Here is a 25,696-nt window from a genome sequence, read left to right as displayed (position 1 = left end):
CCAAACCCTAGAAATCTGGTGCAGTTGACATGAACTCAGAATATCGAGGTCCTTTTTAGAAATGCATAGTTGACCAGTTGGGGCTAGATTTTTTACAGTAGGAAATAAATTTATATGGACATTAGATATTTTTACATGTAGAGATTTAAAAAAAAAAGAAATCATTTGGAAAGATGCTTAATGGATGTCCATGGATGCTGCAGTGTATCAGACAGCAATTTATAAAACTTGCACTTCTAATTAAAAGATATGTTATCTCTAAAATTAATGTCTGTACAAGACATGTATTAAGAGTATGGAAGTATTAAAATAAGCAGATGTTTTATTTAGTAAAGCACATGATGCTTTCATATCTCCTACTGAAAAAATGGAAACGTGGCACAGTCTTGTTCCTACAAAATCCCCCATCAGTGCTGCATTCTGCATTCCCTTCCCTTCGTGTCCTCTCCTGTTTGTCCTTCTCCTCTGTTAGGGTGTTGCTATATATGTGATGTGTATTGATTTCTTCCCAGCATATTTCTATGTATTTCTATCCTGTGGTTTATGTGTTGTTGTTTTTTTTTGTTGTTGTTTTGTTCTTTCTTTAAAATATATATATATCTATATGAGATTAAAGATCATTAATGAAAGAGTGTTTGTAAATTTTCAGACAGATATTGTCCTCTACTGGTCTCCCTGTATTTGTACTGGAATTACATCTGTGAAAGCAGAACCTGACATGTGAAAGTCTTGAAATTTCCATTCTATGTTATTGCATCAGTCCTCGTATCCGAGCTGCTCTCCAGAATTCAAGGGTACTCCCAGTCTAAGGACAAAAAGACAAATGGAGAGGTGAGCGGTCAGTTTTTGTTGGTCGCCTTGATTCATTGCATACTTTGTATCGGAGAGGTGCTGCAGAGGCTTCACGTTGATGTGAAAAGACTGTCACTGAGCTCAGGAAGACCATACTGCAAGGAGTGCCGCATAGCAAAGAGCACCGGTGTACGAGGGTTGATAAATGGTTAGACAACACAATATATTTGCAGAGCAGAAGGCTAGCAGTTGCTTGACGTGGAGATGATATTTAGGAAGTAGGATGCTGAGCTCTCAAATGTCTCAGGTTTTTATAATAGGCTGTCTTGGCCCAAGGCACAAGAATATTCAGTGCAGATGCTCTCCTTTATCTGACACTAAAATGTTTTTAAGGTGTTTTTTGTTTGTTTTTCAGTATCTTACTGAACTTAAAAAAAAAATTTCCAGCCCCATTTTTAAGTTTCTTCATATAAATACGTCAGCTTGGGGTTGGTATAATTATTTTTTTCTCTTCCTAAGTTAACAGTCCTGATAGCATTGCCCTGTCTGCACACTGATCTGTACACAAATGAGTTGGATGCCGTCACAGGCTGGTTCCTATCACATTTGTTAGGAGAAGGAGATGTGGCTTGTGGAGGTGTTACGGAAAAGGTGGGCTCAAAAGCTGAAAGGGATGTCAGAGTCATGGAGAGGTGGGCATATGATAGAGCAGGGAGGCATAAAGACAGGCTGCAAAGCTGTGAAAAGTCAGACTTCATTAGTTTCATTGCTAATGAGGCAAGTCGTTACATTCCTGGAAGTGTTCTTGGCAGCTCAGGTAGGTCCTGTGCCGTGCCTCTCTTTGCCCCTTCACCTTTCTCCTGCCATGTAGAAGCGATGCACTGTGATGTGATCCTGGGCAGGCAGATCTTGTAAGACAGGCATGCAGGAAAGTGTTAAGTTGCTTTTTTTTTTTAATTTTTTTTTCTGCTCTGTGAAATACAGATATAAAATTGGAAGGCAGGTCTGGGAGAGAAATCTTTCTCCCAACGCTGTTTTGTTTCCCTCCCTCGCTTTCAAGATTTTTCTGACTCACTTCTCCTCTCTTGTAGTAGCCAGGGGAATATGCCTTTTACAAGAGAAGTAAAAAGATGTGCTTTCGGTGCTCATTCAGGTTAATCCCTGGAGCAACAGGACCTAAAATTGTTTTCAAAAAGGAAGTGAGGAACATGGCTGGACAGCATTTTTGTCAGTGGTGGTCCTCTTTAAGGAGAGAGAGATGTAAGGGTGTGATCTTTTGGTGACATGGTTAACTGGGGAAGGGCAGTTACACAACTAAACTTCTTCTGGCATTGTGTAGAATAATGTCCTAATTTAAAATTTGGAAAGATGACAGGAAGCTCATTTGAACAACTATTCATTAATTAAACTAATGTTGTGTGAATTAATTTCATTAACGCACAATTGCACACCAAATATCACTGTTTGTGCCCCTTTTCAAACTTTTTAACAGGTCAGGTAAAGTTGCACCATCATCACAAAGTATGTCCTGTAATTCCTTCCAAAGGAAGAAAATGAGGCCTAGGATTGTCCACTTCTGTATGTCCATGCCACACAGGGCACTGAAGTTGCCATAATTCAGTGATTTGGAACTGATGGTATCAGTGATGGGTAGAAATGTGTGTTGCCTGTATGTATGATTTTGAAAATGTATGATTTTCTATCACAGTTGAGTAAAATGTACTGATGATCTATAATTTGTATATCTGCCTATAGTTTCTTTTAATGTAAACTTTAGAGTTGTCACAAAACAAGGTGTTACTCTGCTGCGCTGCAGCGGTGAGCAACATTTTTGAGTCCTGTTATCAGCTTTGATCCATCACATGCTAGGAAAACGCTCATTGGCTTTACTTTCAGATTTAATCAATCTTGGAGCATGTAAGCTCAATGAGTGGAGTGGGAGACTTTGCTTAATACCCTGTCTGATCTCAGCCGTGATGGACAGCGGGCTTTGATAATGCATGTTGCCCTCTGATGAGACTGGATGAAAGCAGATAAATAAAAGTGGCCAACTGGCAAAACCAACTTGCTCAATGGACTGAACAGAGCAAAATTAAAGACTGTATGAAAAAAGGAGCCTTTGCAGCCACAGACACGTTTTCCAATAAATGTGCTGTTACCTATAGTTGGATGGGTAGATGCTCGGACAAAACTGTGCGTGGATTATTGCACTCTTATGTTCCCAAATAAATCAGACATTTGTTTAACAAATAGCAGCCTTTAAATGCTTTCCCTTAAGCATGTGCAAGTTGTGGAAGCAATGTATCGTGGCCTGAGGGTGGTTGTGACGTGCAGCAACGTGATGCTGGTCCTCTTCATACCACCTTGTCATAGATGCTTAGTGACAGGTACAGTGCTGCAGAGACAGCCTGATAATCCAAATGCAGGATGACTGCCTGTCCTTCTAAAAGGGCTATAATTTATTACTGCTGCAGGCGGAGAAAACCACACACCATTTAAACTCATTAGAAGTGATTTGGGAAACTCACGTTATGTAAGAAATTAAAAACTACAGAAGATGCGTTTTGTGAGCATAAAATTCTCTGCATGAGACCTCAAAGATGCAAAAATACCCTCTAAGGGATGGCCACAGAGGCGTACTTTGAAGATAAAATAAGGAAACCAGAAGAGCATTGTGGCTGCACTGCTCCACAGCTGACTTGCCTTGCGTCCTGGGTCAACGCATGGGGCCTCACGAACTCTTCTCCAGTCTGTTGCTCACAATTGTTTGTGATTTGACTGAGATGTATGCCCATGCCAGCTTTTTTTCTGGTAATAAAATTAAGCCCTCTGTTTTAAGGATTGTCTAGTTAATGTTTAATCAGTGAACTGCCTCAGTGTTTCTAACTCATGAACAGCAGAAATACAGAAGAGAGAAAAATTATGACAGTTGTAATGGGAAAATTGTTTGCTGTGTATATTAAATAACTCCAAAAGTCAACCTAATTGGCAAAGCAGGGGTCTTTGTGAGAATCTTATTTTAATTTTTCATGGAAATTCTCTTGGATGTGAGTCTTAGTGAAACCATAGCTGTAAATCAGTCATTTGTCAGGGAAATAAATTGCTGATTTTGGTGGAACTACTCCATGTTCATGCTCAGGTGAAACACTCTGAGGCTGAATTTAACTAAAAAGTCATGGTAAAAGAAGTTATATCTGTCCTTGGTTCTTCAGAGTCGCTTTGAGAGTAGCAGGGTGACTTTTCAAATGATCAGCAAATAATTTGTTTTTCTTCTGCAGAGTAAACCTGCAGTAAAGGCTTTGGTTTTGGAATTAAGCAGAGGTTTAGCCTTTCATTGATGAGAATGAAAAGCTCTTGATGTGCTCACACCTCTCTGATGGCTCTACAGCGTTGAAGGGATTACCGTGCGTGGAAATGGTTCTCCTATGAACAAACCACCATAACTGCAACATAAAGGGAGCATGTTCCTTAGGAGGCACCCTTTTCTGTTCTTTCTGTGCCCAACATCGTTTGATGCTGTGGTACATTTTCCTTGAGAATGACTGATCATGAGCACTGATTCCCACTTCAGCTGCATTCTTTAAAGCCTCTTTGTAAAACACTGAGCCAAAGGAAGAAGGTGAGCATGAGCAAGAGGAAAGGAGACAGATGTCTAAGGACAGAAAGTAAGCTTCTTTAATATTCCTTTTCATGCCACAAATTGCTATTTCAATAGTAACTTCCTTAGCTTATTGTCAAGCTTGGTTTTAAACCTTCCGTCTCCTGTTCCTTTAGAGGCCTAGGGTTTTTCATAAGAAAAATAGAGTGATCTAATCTAGGTGATGAACTACTGCTTGGAAAGGAGCCAGACTTCTAGCAGTGAGGAGGGAAGCAATGACAATTTTGTTAGGAGCTGCCTTCTGCTCAGGCTCAGGGAAGCTCATCTGCAGAGCACTGGAAGCGTCGCAGGGCTGCTCGTGTGCACCTCCACGGACCTGGCTGCACCCTGGAAGAGATCTGGGGATAGAAGACAACAAAGCATCCATGTGGCATGGTGGGAAGCCTCCTTGGGATGTAGGCTCTATGCGGGTTAAAAAAAAAAGGGAAAGGAAACAAAACCAACCTCAGGTTTCCAATATCAGGTTTCCCAAAGGGTGGCTCTGGTCCAGTGAAATGCCCTCTGCCTTATAACTCAAGCCAGCCCCGTTGGTTATCCTTAGAAGCCTGCGGTAGTATGGGGCTGAGTACTTCAGGAGCTATGAAAAACTATGAAGCCTGGTGGGTTCGCCAATACTTTTTTCTACTGAGTTTCTTTTCCAGATGTTTTTTTCCTCCTAAGATCTGAGATAAACTCCTCCCCTTCAGAAGTGTTAAATTTTAAAACACCAGCTTTCACTGGGGCGTTTTTTATTCCAATTAGCTCTAATGAATGGTATAGCCAGCTTTTTAGCTCATGGGAGCTAAAGCTACCCGTTAAAAAAGAGTTATGAAAACCTCTATTCCTTTAAACACGTGGGCTGTTGAAGAGTCCACAGTGTGTAACGCTGGTCTGGAAGCACTTTGTCGATACTCCTGGCTTTGCATCACTGAGCGTGACAGCTCCTGAGAGATTAAGTAGCTGGTACCATCAGAACTTTAATCAGTTTTTCTTCCATTTCTGCCAGTACAGAAAAGAACGGGTGTGCTTGTGAAGCGTCACGAGGATTACACTGCAATGCTTTCCGGATAAACTTCAGTGCCTTTGAAGCAGGGGAAACACAGCAACAAATAATCTCATGACAGCTGTCATGTTTCCAGAAGTGTCTGATCAGATCATCAAACCTTAACACTGGATACTGTATGGGTACCTCCAGCGTCTACTGTCAGCCACCGCTGCTTCTGCTTCCATTCTGGTGGTAGACCTGTGATTGTATTCGGAACCAGTCCCACAGCGGTTAATTCACAATGATCTGCTTCAATTTTTTCTATTTCAATGTTAAATGTAAAATTGTTTATAACCACAGCAGCACAGAATGGCTGAGGTTGGGAGGGGCTTCTGGAGGTCATCTGGTCCAACCCCCTGCTCATGCAGAGCCTCTTAGGCCAAGGTGTCTCTCCACTAACCAGTCATTACAATTGGCACATTCATAAATATAAACATATGTATAAATTAATGGGTGTATATATAAATTAAGGCATGTTAGTCTGAGCAGAAAAAAAATACTCAAGCTGTATTAAACTTTTCTTTTGTCTGTTGTACGTGCCAAGACCCATACCGACTAGGAATAAACATTTGTTTGAATTCAAAGTGTAAGAGTGAATGCATTAAGCAGAGGCTCTCGTTTCTTGATTGATACCTCAGCACGCTGCTATAGTATATATTTGTCAACAGGAAAAGCATTATGCCGATATAACTAAATGTCACAACATTAAAGTAATTTGGAAGATGATACAGGGTATTAAGAGGAAAACAAACCCTTGTGATATTGCTTGTAAACAGATGCAAGCACGGGGAATAAAACAATACACATCCCTAGCCCTTCAGGAGCTTTCATCAGCAGCTCATTTCAAAGCATGTCGAAGGAGGTCCATATTATTGAGCCCATTTTTTTTTTTATGGAGGAGGATGCTTAGATGCAGTGTGATTGTTCCAAACAATTGGAGCGGATGAAAGTCAGTGAGGTGCAGCAGATGACATTGCTTCCCGCTTGAATTTGTGTCGCTGCAGCGGGCAAGCTCAGAACTCATGCAAGCAGACAAATTACAAATATTAGCAAAACATGTTTGCTCGTGCTCTCTGCCCATTATATTGCCATTAATGCTGTGTGTTAGAGGCGAATTCTTTGGTTTACATCATCCAAAGCAAAAAAACTTTTAAATATTTTTCCTGAGATGATCAAGGCATGCTTTCTTTTGCCATCTCTTCTGTAACTTTTTTTTTTTTCCCTGTTATGTTTTATTGTTTTATTCTGGCTGTGGTGGAGCTGAATTGCAGCTCAGCACGAGTCTGACAGCAGAGGTGCATGGCCAGTCCACCCTGTGTGGGTATGACTTCCAGTCTGCCCCCAGGATCCAGAGCAGGGGAAGGACATTCTTCTTTCCTCGTGTGTTTTGCCATAATTTTGTTACTGAGAAGCATAACTTTCAGGAAAGGTTGTCATTCCATATAGGAGGTGATTCTTGAATTGTTCTCCAGGGACTGTGAAATAATCATGCTGCTTTTGCACAGTGCTGGTTAAATAAACTATTTCTTTGATAAGCAACGACAACAAATACAGAATTGAATAATATGAATGACTGTGGCTTCGTACGAGGAAAGATTGCAGGGTCTTAATGGCACTTGATTTTTTTTTTTCTTTGTTGTTATTACATGTCTGTGGTTAAAATACTGAAGGAATGAAATCCAGTTTTTCTTTTTTTCAGAGAACTGGCTGTGGGGGATACAGGGAGGTATATCTGTGGAAATATGTGCTTTTATACTAGAAAGAGCCGGTACTTCAAGGATGGCTATCCGTAAATCAGGATAATTTGACACCATTGATGGCACTTGAAGTTCTCTAAGACACTATCAGGAAAGTGTGAGTTTCTGCTTTTTGTATGATGATTCCTTTACAGGGAATATTCCCAGGGAAATTTAACTATGTCACTTAATGTCACTGTATACGTTGTCCTTGTGAGGTTCCCTGGAGGAAGGGGCATCGTGTGCACGTCTGTGGTACATTTGGGGCAGGTTCTTGCTTCCCTGCTAAAGTGCCAGGGAATAGGCCTGGAGCTGACTTGTGAGAAGTGTTAAAGTCTGTGGTATGCTCAGCCACTGCTAAGGATACCCTTTTTGCCCCCAAAGAGAGTAGTTGGAGGTGCAGTCTTCTCCCAAGAGGTATCAAGCTTGTAGGGGCAGGTGAAGCAAAGCTCTTCTCCTGTGGTGCCACCAGCAGAGAGGAACACGGTGTCCAACAGTGGTGGAAATATATTCTGAAACATGGAGGCCTTTGCTGGGCTTTGCAGAAACTGCTGGTTTTGGAAGAACAAGGTTGTGCCATGTGCCAGCAAGACAACGTTGCCTCATAACGTCAGACCTCAGCTGAATTTTACCCTTCGTGAGCAGAAATGATTCAACCAAACCGTCAGAGCATCAAGTCTTCAAAGCACATGAAGATGAAGAGGTGTCTTCTCTGCCAAGGAGGAAGGAGCAGTGGCCACAGAGCGTGCCTCTCCTTCAGGTGCAGGGGAGAAATCTTGGCATGATGTCCTTACAGATGGGTGATGCAGTCTGCTGTAGCTTCATCCCCGAACTTTTCAGAGGATGTACTGTTAATAGGTTGGTTATGAGACACAGGCAGGCTCTAACGGTAAGAACATCAAACGTCTGGCAGTCATCCTTCCCTAGCAGGAAAAAAAAAAAAAATCAAATTGTTTAAAGTTGGGAGTGGGGAGGAAGAGAATGGGATGGATATAGAGAAACTTTTATGCTTAATGCTGTACCTTGGCCTTTCTGTGCTCCACTGGGAACCTTAGTTACAACTAAAATACTTAGTTGTAACTAAGCATTTTAGGAGGTAGTTTTGATATGTTTAGGTGATTCGCTTTTACTTCTCTTGTGTGATCCGTTTGGTGAAAAATGTTCTTGTAGTTTTGCCAAATGTAAACAGGAACTACAAATGGATTTCACCTTAATGACAAATAAGTAGCTTTGAAATGCAAGCGCTAAGAACCAAGCATACAGTTGTTGCCTTAAATGTACTTGCTGTGGGGAAATATGGTAATGATATGCCCGAAAGCACAAATTCCACAAAAAGTAGACATTTTTGGGATATTATAAGAGCTCATTACAGAAACTCAATAATAATATTCTGTCATGTTACTTCTAGTTATAGTTTTTAGACTAGCGAGCGTGAGGAAGTATTTGAAAATTAACAGCACAGAAATTAGCTCTGAGGTATTAGCAAATGACTATTACTTTTCCATTTATGATAATGCTGTTCGTTATTAATTTGATCATTCATTGTCATGAGTAATGCTCACCTCACTTGAAATTCCTCTCCATCCTCACTTCATGCTACAAAATTAGTTGCTTGCGTAACTCGTATTTGCCATCTGATGTGTTTTTCCCATGTAAAAAGCGTAGGAGAGTTGAGCTGTCCCTGCTTTCCTCTGCACCAGTAGAGGTGGTCTTTGAAGAGTGGACTGGGAATTGTCAGCAACTCCAACACCAGAGCTATGGGGGCTCCGGGTGTGAAATCCCTACTCAGATCCAAACCTGCAGCCAGCTCTGGAGGCTGATCATGCTCTGTGTGTTTTTATCTGGGTAATATTTTCTAGATAGTATTTATTGTGTCATAAACTGACTGAGAGACACAGCAGGCACGTCGGGTCTGATTTTGTCATTTATTCAAGTACAGCAAGACTATACATTTTATGGGTGAAGGCCCTTGATTTTTAAGCGCATAATATGTTCTTAGCTGCCTTGAGGCAAAATGCAATAGCTGATGTTGCAGCAGAGTTGTGATTTTAAGCTCAGAGGTCGGAGATCAGGGAAACCGGGGAGTGTTTGTTTTTTCACGTATCATCTTTTTTTTCACTTTCCAAGCTAGTATAGTGTTAATGAGGCCGTTTGTATTTAGTGCTTTGAATAATTGATGGCAAAATTATAATTCTCTTTCATTTTTAATGTCATTAGTACTGGAAGAAGCCTTTTAATTGAGAGGAATTGCAGCAGATACATGATTTAGCAGCAAAATGTTCTTTAGGTGTATATATATAAAATTGGGGAAAGTTGTAACTGGTTTAATGGTGGGTCTGTGAAAAGAGAGGAGCAAGTGTGAAATTAATTTTTATAGGGCAAAGGTCATTACCAAATATGAAAAACTGTATATTATGTCAGTAGCGTTAGTCTATTATTGGGTTTGTGATACTCAGATATTTGTATTAGCATAAATAGGATTAACTTCACAGGTACCCCAAATCCTGCCTGTATTTGAATACAGAGCACCCCTATAAACAAAGTGAAATTGCAAAGGAAAAGAGCAGTCAACTGAATGGACTGGCACTGAGCTAACCAGCATTAGAACTCAGTCCCCTGTACTGAAATTCTTGAATGGAAATTTATTCAAATTATGAGTGTTTCCACTGCACTTCAAAGACATCCACTGGTAACAAGGGTTAAGGAGGCACTTCATTATTTTAGTTATCTTTGTTTATCTTGGTCTGTCTCCCACCCTGTCTGGGGGATGGGACTTAAGGTGGAGTATCTTTTCTTTCTTCAACAGATAAAAACCTTGTTGTCTTCCCCCCCCCCCCCCAAAAAAAAAAAAAAAAAAAGGTTGGTATGTTAGCAAGAGGTGGTATTGTTTTCATTGAGTGTTGGTGCTGTTCTGTAGATGCTAATTTTGATGGAAAAACAAGAAAATGAAATAGAAGCCTTTTCCTTCGGAGATGCTGAAAGGACAAATCTCTGTTGTTCATTCCTTCCTTAAATCTTTCAAAGGTTTATTTAGAAAATGTGGTAAGAATGCATTGTATTATTTCTATGAGAAGGTATTTGTTGTTTTTATCTTCTGAAAGATACAAAAATATCCCATTGACTTAAAAGGATGACTTTTTTTTTTTTTTAATTGTTTTGAAAATGAAACTGGAAAAGAGATTTCTGTTTAAGGCAATTCCAGTCTTGGTGCACTGTGCCATGATGCTGAATAGTATTTTGATTTTTTGAGAGCGTGGTAATTTATGGAATCTAAGTGGAATGAAGGAGACCTTGTGCCTTGAGAGAGTTTTGTCTGTTGGTGCAGTCTGTCATGTTATCAAACAATTATGATATTTAGGTTAATGAGGGAAAGTAACTGGGGTTGCTATATGGGTTTCAGCATGGTTTCTCTTAATTTACATGTGAGACGGAAAGCATGTGTAGTAACTTCTAGGTTAGTACTTGGCCAAAAATATCAGAAGGTACAGTTAGAGGAACAGTGGAGAAGACGAAGTGGAAAAGAGCTGTAAGGGAAGATGGTCTCCGGAGTCACCTGTGCTTTTCCTCATGTTCTGCTGCAAGAAGGAACATGAGAACAGTAATTACCCTCATAAGGTATTACTTATGTACAAATACTCGTGTTCTCTTCTCAATATGTTATGCACGTACTTGTGAGTATTTGGAAATAAATGTGTGTGTGTATATATATATATATATATATATATATTTGGAGGAGACACCCAGTCACTTGGCATCTCCAATACCCTTCTAGAGCAATTTTTTGTGCGATGTAACTGACTGCTGTGTGCTGATTTCTGTCATTTGACACTGTAGCCCCATGTTGTGCATATCCTACTCCTTTTGTTGATGTATTATTAAAAAGATTGAACTTCCTGGATTGATACCTAGACACCTAGAGAGTGCATGCGTACCCCAGAGACTGCAGAAGTCCTGTAGGTGCTGTAAAGGGAGGCAGCAATATAAGCAGCCCGGCACGTGTTACTCAAGAAAGCAAGCTCTCTCTTGCTTCAAAGGTCGTTTAAGCTCCTGTGCAGATCACAGCCCAGCTCTTTAACTTGGCCCGCAACCAAGAAGGTAATCAGTGCGGTATGTTTAGGAAGTGCTGATTATAGCGTATTTGTTAATGGTTTAACTCATACAGGGTCCAGCAGAGCCTCGTAAATAATTCAGAGGCTCCAAACTGGGCCCTGTTGCATATTCTCACGTTTAAAAGGAATCTCTTCTGTTGCATAGACGTAAGACCTCTGTGATCTGAAGACAAAGTTCTGCTTTGGTTGTTCATTGTAATACAATTGGAAACTCAAACAGACTTCACTTGGATTCCTTTTCAGTCACTGCCCTTTGGAAAAGGTTTTTATGTCCCATTGCAGCCAGAGGACTGCAGAGAACACTAACGAATCTGATACCACCATCAAATTGCAAGCATCAGGTTTGAGGAAAAAAATAGCAGTTTTACATTCAGGCCATTCTTGCCCTTGCTTCTGAGAGAGCTTATTTTTACTCCTACCTTTTGCTCTTCAGGACACTGGCAGTGCAAGACGTGATCATGTCGGTATCCTGTGAAATATAATGCTGCTGGAAAAGCCTCAGACTCCTGAAAAGCTGTATGGCAGCAACCAGCAGAGCATTTGTGTTGTCCAAAGTTAGATTGAAAGAAAGGACCAAAACTCCCAACGCTGTGCATCACATGAAAAATCACTTAAAAAGAGGACCAGAAGTATGTGCTTGTGTCAGCAGTGAGTTTTAGTTTTCTTTGAGTTAACTATAATATGCTGGACTTCACTGAAGTTTAAAAAAAATAAAATAAAATAAAATAAAATAAAATAAAATAAAATAAAATAAAATAAAATAAAATAAAATAAGATATAGGGGTATATAGAAGCTGCATGCTGTTCTTAGTAAAAGCAGTCCTGTGTTAAGATCTGTGTTAAGCGGGTTTTCTCTTCCATATTGCTGTGTGCAGGGCTAGTCATTACGAAGCTGTTGTTTCATGACTTTTCTCAGAACCAGTTAAGTCTGTACCATTGTCATACTATTTCAGTATTATTAAAAACTGTGTTTTACTAACACGTTGGTTTTTGATGAATGTACTTTTTCATTCTTAGCACATTCCTGGAAGTGATTGTTGAAGACTTTGAATCTATGCTTGGGAGCGCACCTAATTAACGGAAAATAAGCTGTAGAAACTAATTTAGGCCAAATATCAGAATGTATTAGCATTTATGCCAATGTATAATTGCATTCCTATTAAATTATTGACAGAAACTATTTATGTCTGTTAGATCGTAATTTTTTTCATGGGAAAAATGGTATCTTCCAGTTAGGTGGTGCTTTTTGTACTGAAGCATTACATCATTTTTGAAGGTATTAGAAAATTTGCCAGGCGAAAAAAAAAATTACAAAATATTTTTCTTTTCAGGAAAAAAAAAAAGTAATATAAGAAAAAATGTATTTAATGAGCTGTATTATTGAAGTCTATCTAATGCAGCCTATGAACTTCGGTAAAGTAATTGAGCGTAATCTTATCATTTAGATTGGTCTGTGTGTAGTTGAATAAGCAAAGAAGTTTTACTTGAGATAGCAGCTCGGATCAAATTATTATAAAGTGAAAGTAAAACTGACTTGCCCTCTGGGAAATAAGTGCCAAAAGATTTTATGATGGAAAAATGTTTAGTTTAACCCCATGCATGCAATAGAAAAGCTTATACGTATTTTCTCATAGTTGCTATGTATTTCCCTAATAAAACACCACTATTTCTGTGTCCTATTCAAATGAAATTCCCACTATGCATTGTATTAATCTTAACTAGCTACTCAGAAGCAACACTGAAACTTCTGTACTTGATGTTTTTCCACTATAGAAGGCAAACTGAAATACAATTAGGAGCCTAAGCTAAGAGACATCAGGTGTACTAGTCAGAGGAGAGGTTTTTCCAGTGATGTTAGGGGAAGATACCTCTGACTTTCTGAAATTTTGAGATCTTTTTCTGGGATGTGTGCTGTAGTCCCCCACCTCATACTCTCCATACCCTAGTGCCCCTGAAGAAGGGGCTTCTGGCTGGAAGAGCTGCCACTAGGACTGCTGGAGCGAGTGGTCAGATGTGTAGTGCATTAGAAGTAAAGGAAGCTGGCTTTTGTAGCCAGGTCAGGTGGAGAGGTGCTACTGGCTTGTAAAGGGAGAAATACCCGATGAAGCAGACTGAGTAATAATAGGTATTAAACCAAAAGGAAGTTGATGTGGGAGTTACGAAAATACACTGGCTGTGAAAAAACAGTTTAGGACTTCAGATGCAGTTTCCTACTAGGAGGATGAGATTCTGATGTGCCGATCTGATTTTAGGAAGGTAGACTAATAACCTACCTGTTTTTCAGAAGGAATTAGCTTGGTTGATGTGTGCAGTTACCTGTTGTAGCAAAGGACTATCCACTGGGAGCCAGGAGAAGGACCTTTTCAGATCTCCCATGTTATGAGAAGAGGGTTCTGGCCGATGGTCCTCACTTACTTCATTTCATAGGCTTTGAATTTACATGAAGTTCCTCTTGGTGACTTGGCTATTTAGTTTTACACTTTTTTCTCTGAAGGATAGTCCTAATTTGTGCTTAAGGGTAATGCATGTGCCTCTTATGCTTATATCCCTGAAATTGATCTTCACTATCTGCTCCTGGCAACAGACTGTTTGCTGTTTCCATCAGTGGCTGTAATTGTGGAGAGCCTCGTTTGAAGAACTTCCACTGCAGGATAACTTCATTAGTGGCTTGCAGCGGCAGCAGCCTCTCATCTTTGCTGGAAAAAGCCAGCAGAGGGAAGTACTGTTGCGTTTGCTAAAGAACACGTTGAAAGTCTTCTTGTCACCAAGAATAGATGGCTGCTGGAAGTCCTGCAGGGCCTGAAGAGTCATGATCACCAATAAGCTGATTTTTGCTGTGTGTCATTCACTTTTTGTTACACTTACCAGTTCTTATATGGGTGTTTAATAATTTGCCATGGTTGATTGTTCAACCCAAGCCTCTAGCTCCCAGCACCTCATAGTGATCTGAGTATTTCTGTGTAAGGAAATGATTTTTAAGGAAAATTCAGGAAGGAAAATTTTAAGGAAAAAGGAGATGTAAAGGGTAACTATTTTTTTTCCCTGTTATTTTGAACTTAGTTTATCTTCTAATGTTTCTTGGAAACCAATAAAACCATTTTAAAAGCCTTTGATGTATCAGTGAACATCTCATTTGTTGTATTTTACTGGGAATATTTAGAGTCACTAATTTGTCCTAGATTTTGTACGAATCCTATTAGTATAGGTCACAGAGCAAGAAACAGAACTGACTAGAAAAGTCAGTTTCAAACATTATCCTGACATGTTGTTGCACGCCTTGTGACTGTTTTATGGGAATAATGGGAAGAAAAAGTAGTGCAGGAGATTGAAACAAGAACGTTTAACTAATGACCATTATTATAACTGATTAAGATTCCTTAAACACTGCTTTCCACTAGCATGTTTTCATCTCCAGTTAAAATTCATACTGCCTCTTTCCAATGCAAAAGAGAATGTTTCTGTGAAAATTCCAGCACTACCAACAAAAGCATTTTCCAGTAGTAAAAGAACAGGAACCATGTTCTCTTTCAACTCTTCTATCATTTGATCTATTGCATCAGAGACAGAGGGGGAAGAAAGACTGAAAGATGGTCGGTCGTACCTTCACTAGGGAGGTGTGAAAATGAATTTCGGTTTGGGTAAGCTGCAGTCGTTTGAAGACTTGCATAAATATGAATCACTTGTGATTTATATTTCATCCAAAGATGATGTGATGGTGGGCTGCAGTATGTTATTCGCATGTAGCTGAGGTACCTCTTGATTCATACCCATGAGTAAGGCTTCAACCAGAATCTGAAACGCAACCTGTTAAAGGTACCTGCAGAAATAACAGCACTGGCTGCAATCGATATTTAGTCGGCCCTCGTGGGCAGAAAGTGAACATTGGATGAAGCTGTGTATTACAGGTGAGCCCCATGGATGAAGGTGGGTGCTCATTGATCCATTTACTGTGGTCTCATTTAGCACAGGAGCTGGTAAATGATGAAATTTGGTGGCACGTAATTTTTTTTTTCTGCAGCTGTGAAAGATGCATTTTGTAGGGTTGGATATGACTTCTTAAATGTGAAATCCTTGCACTCACATGGACCTCAGTACCAGCAGGCTACACTGCACATAGGGGTACTATAAACTACTTGTGTATGTGGAGTACAGCCAGTGCTTACATTTCAGTAATCAGTTCACAATTTTCAGGCCTTTGGCCACCTGAAGAGCTTTTCTGGGGGTCTCTGTGGCCGTTGCTGAGGAGTACAGCAAAGATGGTATGTGATATTGACTGCAAACTGATTTAATACTCTGAATGTTTTGCTGAAGCTAATAGTGCAATGAGAAGAAATAATGCAAGCCAACAGAAAGCGGAGAAAACTAATGGAATTTACTATGTATAAACATAATTGCATGTTTTGTGATCAGTCCATCAAGTCAACCCCCAAAATGCATCAGCTATGCACTGCTTTTGCACACAAGTCAGTTAGCAGCCTATGAAGCACAAACTCCTTCATGCAGGTTGCTGGTGTACTGGTGCTGAGGTGCAGGGTCACCTCGAACCTTATGGTAACTGTTCAGGCTTTCGTATCAATGCTTTTGTCTGCCAAGCACCAGGCTTTTGTGGTCTTAGGAAGAGCTCCTGGCCCTAAGCAAGGGAAACAAAACACTGCCTTGTTGAGCAGAGCAGCAGAGTTTAGGTGAGAGGGATGTTGTTATTCAGAAAACGTAATCTGGTTTTGATAGCTTTTGTCTAAATTGATGCCAAATAGGAACTGAAGGCATGGATACCAAATAGTTTACAATATTCACTGAATGCTCAGAACAGAAAATGTCTAGCAGAAGCCAATCTCAAGCCATGTAAGTAGGATTTTCTTTCCTTTACTTTTTAATGTACTTCATTGATGTGTTTTTTTTTGCAGAGCTAGGATTTTTATACAGTATGTGGGCATGCCATTCACTGTGTCATCATGAGATTTCAAGTGATTTTGTCAAGGTTAGGTGCACAACCTAGTTAAAGCTGCTTTTGGCATTTAACTTAGGAGCAACTCTGGTAGGGAGGGCAAGTTCTTATGCAGTCATTGGAAAGAGGGAACAGCGTCTAAAGGGCACCTGGCTTAGATGGTGGCAATAACCTTAGGTAGCTGATGTGATACTCAATTATCTCCTAGCACCTTACTGGATCCAGAGGATGGCCCACTCGCCTACAACCCCTGTAGAGCTCTCTCCTCGCTATTTTGTCACTTCTTAGTTCTTGGTTATTCCAGTTTTCTCATTTTATTTTATTTTTTTGTGCGTTGGTGTATGAAAGTCTCTCATATTCATCTTTTGACAGATAAAGCTTTATTTTGCCTTCAGCTTGTTTTCATATAATCGATTTCATACTGTTTGTTCTTAATGTCGCTGTACTTAAGGTATATACTGTCTCCCCAGGGCACTGGCTGTATCTATTTCCAAGTAATTTTGTGTATATAATCCCACTGAATTGTAATTATATCCGCCAGTCGAACTTCATGATTCCGCACAGTTCCTGCCTTGTAAATACACATTTCATTCTTCGTTAGGAAACTTCTGGCAGCGAGACTGGCAGGCTGTAATGGGCTGGGGCACAGGGAACTTGCACTGACAAGGTCCTGGGAAGTACCTGGAAAGCCACTGCATGGCCATGTTAGTTGTGGAGACTGCAGTAGTAATGTGTTCAGCTTTGGGCCCCTCACTACAAGGACAGAGAGGGCCTGGAACATGTCCAGAGAAGGGCTGCAAAGCTGGTAAAGGGTCTGGGACACAAGTCCTGTGAGGAGCAGCTGAGGGAGCTGGGGTTGTTTAGTCTGGAGAAGAGTAGGCTAAAGGGAAACCGTATTGCTCTCTACAGCTACCTGAAAGGAAGGTGTGGGGAGCTGGGGATCAGCCTCTTCTCACAGATAACTAGTGATAGGACTAGAGGGAATGGCCTCAAGTTGCGCCAGGGGAGGTTCAGGTTGAAAATGAGGAGACATTTCTTCTCAGAAAGAGCAGTCAGGCATTGGGATGGGTTGCCCAGGGAGGTGGTGGAGTCACCGTCCCTGGGGGTGTTCAAGGAAAGGTTGGACCTTGTGCTTAGGGACAGGGTTTAGTGGATGACATTGGTAGTAGGGTGATGGTTGGACCAGATGATCTTGGAGGTCTTTTCCAACCTTAGTGATTCTCTGATTCTATGACAGCATTGTGAAAAGGTGAGGAGGTGGAAAACAGGGCAAGTTGGTCAACTGGTTATTTTTGCAAGTGATGTTCTGTCACGGCTCAGAAATGTGTAGCATCAAGAAGAACGTCAGGGGATAAAAGAGCATAATTAATGTTCAGGACACCGAAAGAGTCATCATTTAGCCAGCTGTCAGCTGGATGACCAGGCCTGGTCTGGTGGTGGGGCAGAGAGGAGAAGGCCTGATCTCCCTGCAGGCCACTACTCACCTTCCCCTCTGCAGCACCTGCAGGGCTGTAGTCTTATGCTCCACTGCATAACTCCTAGAAGATTTAATAAGGAGGTAACTGGCTAGTTCTGCTCTCAAATGACACCTTTTAGGTTCTTCAAAGCCAGGTGGAGCCAAGTTTTTGGTGGCAAGTATTTTGGCTCTGAAAGATTAATCATTGCACTTTCCTTTTGCTTTAGTTTCTTTGCTGGTGGTCGGACCGGACCATATGTTTAGTCCAGTGTTCTCATTTGATGTTAAACTCTTAATTTTAAAATGTTACAAAACATTAATATTTTTTTGCATACAAGATAGGAGTATTCAGTTAAACTGAATGGACCCCCAGCATTTCTGAGGCAGCATGTGCATGTTCATGCCTGAAGTTTTGCAAAGAGTTAAGTCTGGTATGCAGAGCTGGTGGATGTTTTTATCAAGACATGAATTCTAAAACAAAAGGAAAAAAGGGATCTGTTTGTTTTGTGGTTTTGTTGTTTTGTTGTTGTTGTGCTGTTTTTTCTTGAGCAGGAAGGACTGGTCCACGTTTGAGAAATATGTAGAAATAATTTGCAATATTCGCATGTGAATATTATAGCTTATGAATGGATACTCTTGCTGAATAACTTTACATAACTAATGCTGGTACATTAAGTGGTTTTCAATAGTCCTATAAAAAAAACTCCTTCTGAAATGTGGTTTTATCAAATAGTTGGTGCGTTATTCGATCAATGAAGTCATTTGCACATTCCAAACATAATAATATGTAAATTAAACTCAAAGTTAATTTTACATTTTCCCCAAGTAAAGAAAACAGGTCCTAATAGGTATTATATTTTAATTTTCTTTTGGTTGATCACATTATGTTTTCTTTCTCTTGTTACTTGCCATAAACAGCGTAATTTCATGGTGCTGACAGGCTATATACCAAATACCACAGTGAAACAGAGGGAGCTAGATTACTCTGTATGTACTGACAAATCTCTTTCGTTAATGTGCGTTCAATAAAGTTAAAATAGCAAATGTTATTAAACTAGGGGAAAAAAACACAATGAAAATTATTAATGTTATTTTGTTTGCAGGTGTTATGCATGTGCCACAACTCTTGTTTTCTTTCCTCTAAAACCACAGTTTTATTGAAATAAGACAAGAAGGAAAAAACTACAGCATAAAAATGCAATAGCAATAAAGATATTTGTTTCAGTGCAGTCTCAAATTATGGGAGCACCTTTTTCTTTTTTTTTTTTCAGGCAGTTTAGAAAGAGTATTAAATGCTGTTCTCTGTTTTCAATTAAACAACATCCTCAAAGATAAAATAAAAGTTTAAGAATTAGTAGTTTTTCCTTCCTCAATCAAATCTCCTCCCATGATTTCAGAATGATGTACCCAGGGGTGGGATTTTAAAAACAAGTGAGCAATTTCAAAAGTATTTACATTTAATAAAATCAGGGTATTGTCCTTCTTAATTAGCTACATGAAAATCAAATTTGAAAAATCATGTAGGGGGACTTTTTGCTCACATTGTCTCCCGCTGGTCTGCCTGGAAAGCGTTGTTGCTCCTTCCAAAGGGGTGGGTTTGATGTGATCAGCCTTAGCAGGGTACTTTTTTTTTGCATGCCATATAGCTAAGTTACCTCTTTGATACTGTCAAGCTCCTTCTGACTGAAAGGATCCAAAAACTGTACGGAGGCATCTAGGTCCAGATAAGCTTTGTGTGGATGAGCTTGTGTGGCCCATAAAAATTAATAAACCAAATTGCATATAGTTGCAATCGCTTCAACTCCACGTCAGAGCCAGAAAAGTTTGCTCCCAAGCATGTTCTGGTGTCAGGTGAATAATGAGCCTCACAGGTGGCCCCGTCATGGCAATTGCATGGCCTGGTGAAGGTAAAGCTGATCCCCTGTCACAGCAAAGGCGATGCTGGTCCTCCTGGGCCACCAGATGCCCTCTGGGCATCCCTGGCCCATCCCCTGAAGTGGCACCACGTGCTTCTCTCAGTCTGAAGCACCTCCATCTCTGGGGCTGGGGAATGCCAAGTGATTGCCATGGCTCCTGAATGAAACTGTGAATCATTTTTAAGTGGGCAGAAAGGAAATTTTCGTGCCAGAAATTATCAGAGGAATTTTTACAATGAATGTCTTTTTTATTAGAAATGGCATGAAAATATCTTCTCTGCCAATTTTCTGTATCACTGATTCTTTTCTATAGTGTACATAGCATATTCATAAAAACTGTTGAGTGTAGACATAAGGGTATTTCTGCTATATATGGCTTGGCATGATTGTGTAGGCACTTCCTTGAAGTGAAGTTTTCCTGCTGGCATTTGACATGTAGACTGACTGTGGAACAGCCAGGTTTCACCACAGGACTTCTAAATCTTCATTTTGAACTGGATGGTTGTATGTACTTCTTCATGCTGCTTGAGAGAAACTTTCTAGGATTTAAAAAAAAAAAAAAAAAAAAAAAATTAAAAAGTCAGAAAGTCTGTATAACTAATAAATCAGTCCAAGTTTTTTTCCACCCTCCTTCCCTCACAGCACCTCAAAACACTTTTCCTCGATTAACTTCAGCACATTAAAAAATCTGCTTTATACCGGACAGTATAAATGGGGGAATCATAAAGCAGGGAAGAACTTTTCGCTTTCAGAAAATAGGAAAAGGGATGGGTGTCCAGATTGTCCAGATTGGTATTATCATTAGCAGTCTCACATCCTTACCCACTGAATCACTGCTACAGCAACATAATATATAATTATATATATTTCCAAGTGTCAAGGCTTCTTGTTTAAGCTTAACTCAGTTTTAAATCCCTGTGGAGAGGGAAGGCCTTTAAAATACTTATTAAATTCTAATCTTAATCATATTCATCATTATTAAAATTTGAAATAGCTTGAAATACTTCAGGTAAGTGAAATGAAAAAAACTAATAAAGGGCATGCGACACACAGGAGAAATTGAAGAATAATTGCTAAAGATTAAGAAATCTAAAATGGCCAAACATGAAAAAACCTTCATTTCCAATAAGCTTTTATTTAAAAGTTTTGCAATAGCTTAATAATATAAAAGGAGACTTTAAAAATGAATTGAATGTTAAGTGAAGCAAAGTAGCAAGAATATTTAAATGCGTTTAAACTTAAACTAGTCCCGTGTTTGGGCTTCAAGCATGATTTTTGCCTTGTCAGTTCTTGAGATAATTGTTTCATGTCAATGAGGAGGCAACGCTATTGTTGTTGCTATTAATAATAGTAATTAGTATTAATGTAGTAATAGTTTTGATAATATGTAGTGCCTAGGAGTGACAAGGTGCTGTGGTTCAAACATTAGTTTGTGCAGTCTCGTACAGACAGAACAAAAACATGTTTCTCTTCAAAGTGTGTAATGTCTAATCATGGAAAAAGGACCTCTTAAAATATTCTGCTTTTAGTTAAAAATTAAAAAGAAGCAATCAAGTTGTTGGGCTTCTTTAGTGTCCTTTTTTTTTGTTGTTTTCTCTGCCGGTGAGTGGAAAATGCCTCACTGTGAACATTGCTTGATTATTAGAATGTTTTTGACATTATTTTTTTCAATATCCATGCAGGCCTCTAAGCCAGACAGGGAAATGTCATACCCTAGGAACTCTAGGGCAATCAACTTTTTGTATGGTATGCTTCACTGTGGACATTTGTATGGTATACTATGAGAAATTGGAATTAAACGTTGCAAAAAATTGGATCTAATCATTTTATTTTTATTTTAGGGATAACTTACCTTGACCATGCAGGTGCAACACTTTTCCCAGATAGTCTACTTAAAGCTTTTACTGAGGACCTCAGAAACAACGTTTATGGTAAGTACGAAGCAGTGCTCCATTATTTTTCCCAAGATTCCGTATAAATAGATCAAAACCAGTACTGTTTTGTTGTTGGAAGAGGTCTTCCGTGTTTTTTAACACTGCTGCAGTGTTGTTGGAGGACCAGTGACTTTGCAGAGGAGTCCCAATCTCTTTGTTTCATCTCCAGCATTGTTTTTAATGGCCAAGGGCACGTCTGTGTGGAGGGGTGCAGACAGATACAAACTCCTCTGCCTGCCATTGTGCTGATGAACCCTGCTAGCTCTGATCAGGAGGCAGTGCCTTCAGTTAGCATGATGATGCCTAGTATACCTAGTCTGTGTTCTTGGTTGTTTTGCCCATTGTACACCCTTGATAAGCTTGGAAAGTCACTTAGAACTAGATTCATGAAAGTTTTAGCTTCAGTGATCTCAGAGCCTATGTAAAATAGCAGAGAGCAAGCTCTGAGCACCTCTACAGAGTGGGACATAATGGTTCAGTTTCTTCTCCTGTTTGAGATGTTCAAACCTGATTTGCCCTCCCAGGAGAAAACCACCGGGAGAGACACATCTGTCGGTCATGTGGAAGGAATCAAGATTCACACTGGTGGTGAAAAGGAAAAATCAAAAGGAGGGTTTGCTCTGCCCAGGGGTTAAGGGATAAGTAAATACAGAGTAGCTTGAGCACTTTGGTTGGTTCTGTCATTTTTTTCATCTCAAAATACAAGAACAATTTCTTATGCATGGACCAGAATCCAGACCCTCGCCCCTTCTAGGAGAGTCATTGCAAGGAGCTGCAGAGGTGCTTTCACTCTCGTGTTTGCTTTCTTCCTTGGCCTTGTGAATTTTGCCCTCTTCCATTGCTGGGCAAAGGGGCCTAATCACAAGGCTGTCACTGAAAAGTAGCCGCTGCCCTTTTTGTGTTTTGTGAGGGGAGCTAGCCTACATATTGCCGGAGGTTGGCAGAAGATACTGGAGAAAGAGCTTTTCCATCTAGGACATTATTATCACAGAATCCCAGAATGGCTTGGGTTGGAAGGGACCTTAAAGATCATCTAGTTCCAACCCCACTGCTATGGGCAGGGACACCTCCTGCTAGACCAGGTTGCATCTCCCTGAGAAGCACACACTGCTTGTGCTTTTATATAAACGCAGCAGCATCCTGAGTTGAGGAAGTACTGTTATTGTGAGATATGTTTTATATTAGAAGAATGATTCATGCTCATCCAGAAAAAAAAATACTGTAGAGTATTACCTGCATATGCTGTTTGTGGTCCCACTGAAGTTATCACAATTTCTTACTGTGTGCTAATATTTGTGGGCTATGTCTCCTTTTTGCTAGTTTTGTGTCTTCCTCGTGCTCCCTGATCCATAGAGCAAAGTGATTCCTCACTTGGGAGCTAGATACCACGGCTTCAAAAGAAAACTGTGTTCGCTAAAGCACCAGCACACTTGTGCTTATCACCTGAGTGATAAGCCACTGGGGAGTTCTGGCTAGTCTTCCTGTCATACACCTTCGTATGTATCGTATCATTTTCCTCTCTCATTTCCTGACTGCTGACAAGGCCAGGATCCAGAGCGTGGATTTAAGTTCCGCTACAAAAATAAATGTTGTTCTTGATAAGGGTAAGGTTTTTTGCTGTTATAACAAGATACATCGATTAGATTACATTCAAAGTCTCCTATTCAAATGCATGTCAGTGATATTAAAATTAATGTTCTGTCACTATGGCTGTTGTAAAGTGAAATGTATGCACCCTGATCTTAGTTATTTCAAACAACGTTGGGCTCAACCCTTTTAATTAGAAGTACCATCTGTGGCAGATAAAAAAAATAAAGTTGTGAATCAATTGAGTGGTCATGAATGGAAATAGCAGTGCTGCCACTTTGGAGTAGATTTGCATGGTACCTGTAACACTATGCAAGAACAAATTGTAAGTTTTATGCTGCTTTTGTCTAAAATGATAATGAGATCCCTTGTATGGTCAAGGCTCTTTATTCATTTATACCTGCTACTCTGAGGGCAATAACTGTTGTATAAAAAGAGTTCATTTCTCAGACACAGGTGCGAATGAAGGGGGAGTTTGGCTCGCAGCTTTTTTTTTTATTATTTTCTGGATGATAATCCACACATTTGAAGAACTGCAGTTTAGCTGTTGCATGTGTAAATGAGGGAAAGGAATGTAAGTAAAAGAGATTCTCACTTCTAAATTGAGAATATTTGAATTGGAAATTAGAGAAATGCAACATCAGACATGTACAGTCTTAAGTATTAGATCTTTGGTCTGAGCTCTAAATTTGTTATTCTTTTTAAAACTGTCACTCAATAACTTTCAAGAGGATGATTTTGAAATTTAAGAAAGAGAGTAGATAATACTGTAGCTTACTGCAAAATTGTATTCATATAGTTGTGTGTTTTTTTTTTCTTGTTCTCTTTCAAAAATGTTTAGACATGTTCTTTAAGCATTTACTAGTAAGAAAGTAGGAAAGTGTTGTGCATCTGTGGATATTGCTGTAATCTCTTTTGCTCATGGAGATAAATTCAGGCACTTCTTAGGTACTGTCTTAATTGTTAACACATGCCTGTGCTGAGCTGTGCTAAGATGGCTACTAATTTTGCAGTGAAATTTATGTTTTCATGAGCTACTTGAATTTCAGACACAAAAAAAAACAACAAACAGGGATAATCCTGGTGTCATGAATGTCTGTTGTTTCCGTTTGCTGTCTTCTAAATCGCTTCTTAATTAGTGCATGGATACATTTATTAATGAGCATTCTATCTGTGTTTCTGTGGCGGAACATTTGTGCATATGCAGTTGTATTTTTAGAGGGAACTGCCTAAGTTCCAGTAACAGATACAGCTGAAGTTTCAAGGTCTGTCATAATCGCTTGCTTCTGTTATATGTCCTTCCTCTTGACTAACTATTCTGAGGAGCTTCGGGGCATTGCTGTGAAGTATACATTAAATCTTTCTTTGTCATCTTTTCAGGCTGGCTTGGTGTAATACTTTGATAAAAGCAAAAAATTAATACCAAAACTGTGATTAATGATTAACTTCTATATCTCTGTTGTCTCCTAGGCAACCCTCATAGTCAGAATATCAGCAGCAAGCTGACATACGACACAATCGAGCATGTCCGATACAGGTAGAATAATCTTTCTTTCAGATGTTGTATGATGCACTTCATATTTTTCATTTTGATTAGGTCTGTGCTGTTTTGATGACTTAGATGTGATGCCGTTTTTGGAGGGCTGTCTGTCACATCTAAAGAAAACACTCTGCTTTTAAAGGAGGAGGTACTTGGGCAGTCAAATATTGCACAGAATCAGAGAGAAGTGAGTTCTTTTTCTCCCAGATGCCCCAATTCTTAAATTCCTGTAGTTAACTTAGTGCTGTAACATAAGTCTATGGTTTTAATAAATATTTAGAATTTTGAATTTCAAAAGTCAGTGTTATTATGATGGTATGGTAAGTTAGTAAGGTAGAACTGAGTGCAAGAACACAGTAAAAATTCAGATGACATTAAATAAGGTATAATGGCTTGCAGGAATTTATAAAAACCTTATGGGAATGTGTACATTGTTTTACAGCAGATACTTCTGTTGGAGTAATAAAATACCTTTTAAAGTTGGTTTAATGTAATTTTTAAGAGCAAAAAGAAAAATAAAAAGTAAACATAGCATCAGGACTTCCAGGTAAGGGCAAGAAAGGAAACTGAGTCGCTAAATGAGTGTTTCTCCCAAGAGTTCAGTGAGCTGAAAGGGCACTTTTTCCCATTAGTTTACACCAAGCGTATATGGCTTAGGAACTTAGTTATTGGTTTTAGTGTGTGTTTTTTTTTTAGATACCTGTTGATATTTTATAAAATATGTCGTTGCTGAAGAATATGCAAGCTTTTACCACAGTTGATTGGCCTGCTTTTAATGGCACTCTTTACCCAGGGTGGGAAATGTCATAGATTCCTCTTTATTATCATTTTAAAAGCAAACCTTTTGCCAAAACACATTACAGAATTTAGATCAACAGTAGTGGAACTATAGCAGTGTAGTGTTCAGAGTTATAATGAAGAAAATCTACTTTACATCTTTTTGCTGCCTTTTCTCTGACTGCACTTTTATAAGGGTGTGAAAAAACAAGATTTCTAGCT

The 25,696-nt window shown here is 39.5% G+C and overlaps 1 protein-coding gene across 4 annotated transcripts in view; it reads left to right on the top strand.

The window, feature by feature from the left end:
- MOCOS (molybdenum cofactor sulfurase) overlaps positions 1–25,696 on the top strand; it is a 224,487-nt gene that overhangs the window by 6,248 nt on the left and 192,543 nt on the right. For 2 of the 4 annotated variants that reach the window (XM_082752602.1, XM_082752601.1), the window contains exons 2-3: positions 21,478–21,567; positions 24,628–24,694. In XM_082752602.1, coding sequence (XP_082608728.1) covers positions 21,478–21,567; positions 24,628–24,694 — 157 coding nt within the window. The remainder of the gene's footprint in view (positions 1–21,477; positions 21,568–24,627; positions 24,695–25,696) is intronic. The other 2 variants (XM_082752603.1, XM_082752604.1) reach the window with 1 other exon arrangement.

The sequence above is a fragment of the Aythya marila genome, assembly GCF_965140915.1.
Source record: "Aythya marila genome assembly, chromosome: 2".
In the NCBI taxonomy this organism is placed as follows: Eukaryota; Metazoa; Chordata; class Aves; order Anseriformes; family Anatidae; genus Aythya; species Aythya marila.
This window is presented reverse-complemented; position numbering and strand designations above follow the sequence as displayed.